This window comes from Egretta garzetta, unplaced genomic scaffold, assembly GCF_000687185.1.
Source record: "Egretta garzetta isolate BGI_Z169 unplaced genomic scaffold, ASM68718v1 scaffold390, whole genome shotgun sequence".
NCBI lineage: Eukaryota > Metazoa > Chordata > Aves > Pelecaniformes > Ardeidae > Egretta > Egretta garzetta.
In genome coordinates this window covers 388827-389862 of record NW_009258382.1, presented here as the reverse complement: position 1 = coordinate 389862, position 1036 = coordinate 388827, and the positions used below count along the sequence as shown (strand labels likewise).

The following is a 1036-nucleotide window of genomic DNA, read 5'->3' as shown; positions in this document are numbered from 1 at the left end:
GAGAGGTGGGGTCATGGGTGAACCTCGTGAGGTTCAACAAGGGCAAGGTCACGCCCCTGGGTCGGGGTGACCCCCGGTTTCCATACTGACCAGGGGATCCCGGGAGAGAAGGTGTTGCTTAAAACGTGCTCGCTCTCGTCTGTCGTACGAGTTCTTGGTAAGAACCGAGAAGTTGCCTTGAGAAGCAGCTAAAACCGACAGTGTGGGCAAGAGCCAAGGAGCGACTGAGTCTGCGCAAGAACAAGGGGGGGTTACCAGCGGTGACGAAGAGGAGCCGTCGGCCTTCATCCCCCACGACCCCTGTGACCCCCACCAGCAGACACCGCGCAAGCGCAGTTGCGAGGAGTTTATGGAAACGACGTCTTGGGGCTCATTTTAATACGAAGCGGGGCCAAGTCATGCCGATGTATAGGCGTATTTGGGAATCTTACGTACATGTGACACCTTGTCTATAACTTCAAGGCAAGCTACCACGCGCACGACTGGGGTGGGACTGCCCCCCCCGTGCTGCCCAGCGCTGGATGACCATGCCCACGGTACGGTCTGACAGACTGGGGAGTCCCTTTTCCGCACGTCAGTACGGGCTGGGGGAAGAAAGGATGGAGAGCAGCCCTGCCCAGAGGGACCTGGGGGCTGCGCAGGCTGAACTTGGAGAAAACATGCCATGTTCAGGAAAAAAAACCCAACCAACGAAGACAAATTATATCTGAGCTTGTTTGTACGGTGGCTTGTCAGATCAGTGACCCTTTGCAAGAATACGCAGAACCGGAGACCTGACTCTTGTTAGTAAAACAATTCTAGGTAGAAAACAACCCTGGTGATTCTGCCCCTGTGCTCTGCTCTGGGGAGACCTCCCCTGGAGCCCTGCGTCCAGCTCGGGAGCCCTCGGCACAAGGAGGGCATGGAGCTGTTGGAGCGGGGCCAGGGGAGGGCTACTAAAATGCTCCGAGGGGCTACTAAAATGCTCCGAGGGCTGGAGCCCCTCTGCTGTGAGGCCAGGCTGGGAGAGTTGGGGGTGTTCAGCCTGGAGAAGAGA

At 57.4% G+C, this 1036-nt stretch overlaps 1 protein-coding gene across 1 annotated transcript in view; it reads right to left on the bottom strand.

Annotated features, from left to right (window-relative positions):
• Positions 1–529, bottom strand: part of LOC104128371 (glycolipid transfer protein) — a 5965-nt gene extending 5436 nt beyond the window's left edge. Inside the window, exons 1-2 of the mRNA XM_035896676.1 lie at positions 472–529; positions 87–230 (exon numbers count right to left, since the gene is read on the bottom strand). Of these exons, the coding sequence (XP_035752569.1) occupies positions 87–230; positions 472–529 (202 nt within the window). The remainder of the gene's footprint in view (positions 1–86; positions 231–471) is intronic.
• Between the last annotated feature and the right edge of the window lie 507 nt (positions 530–1036).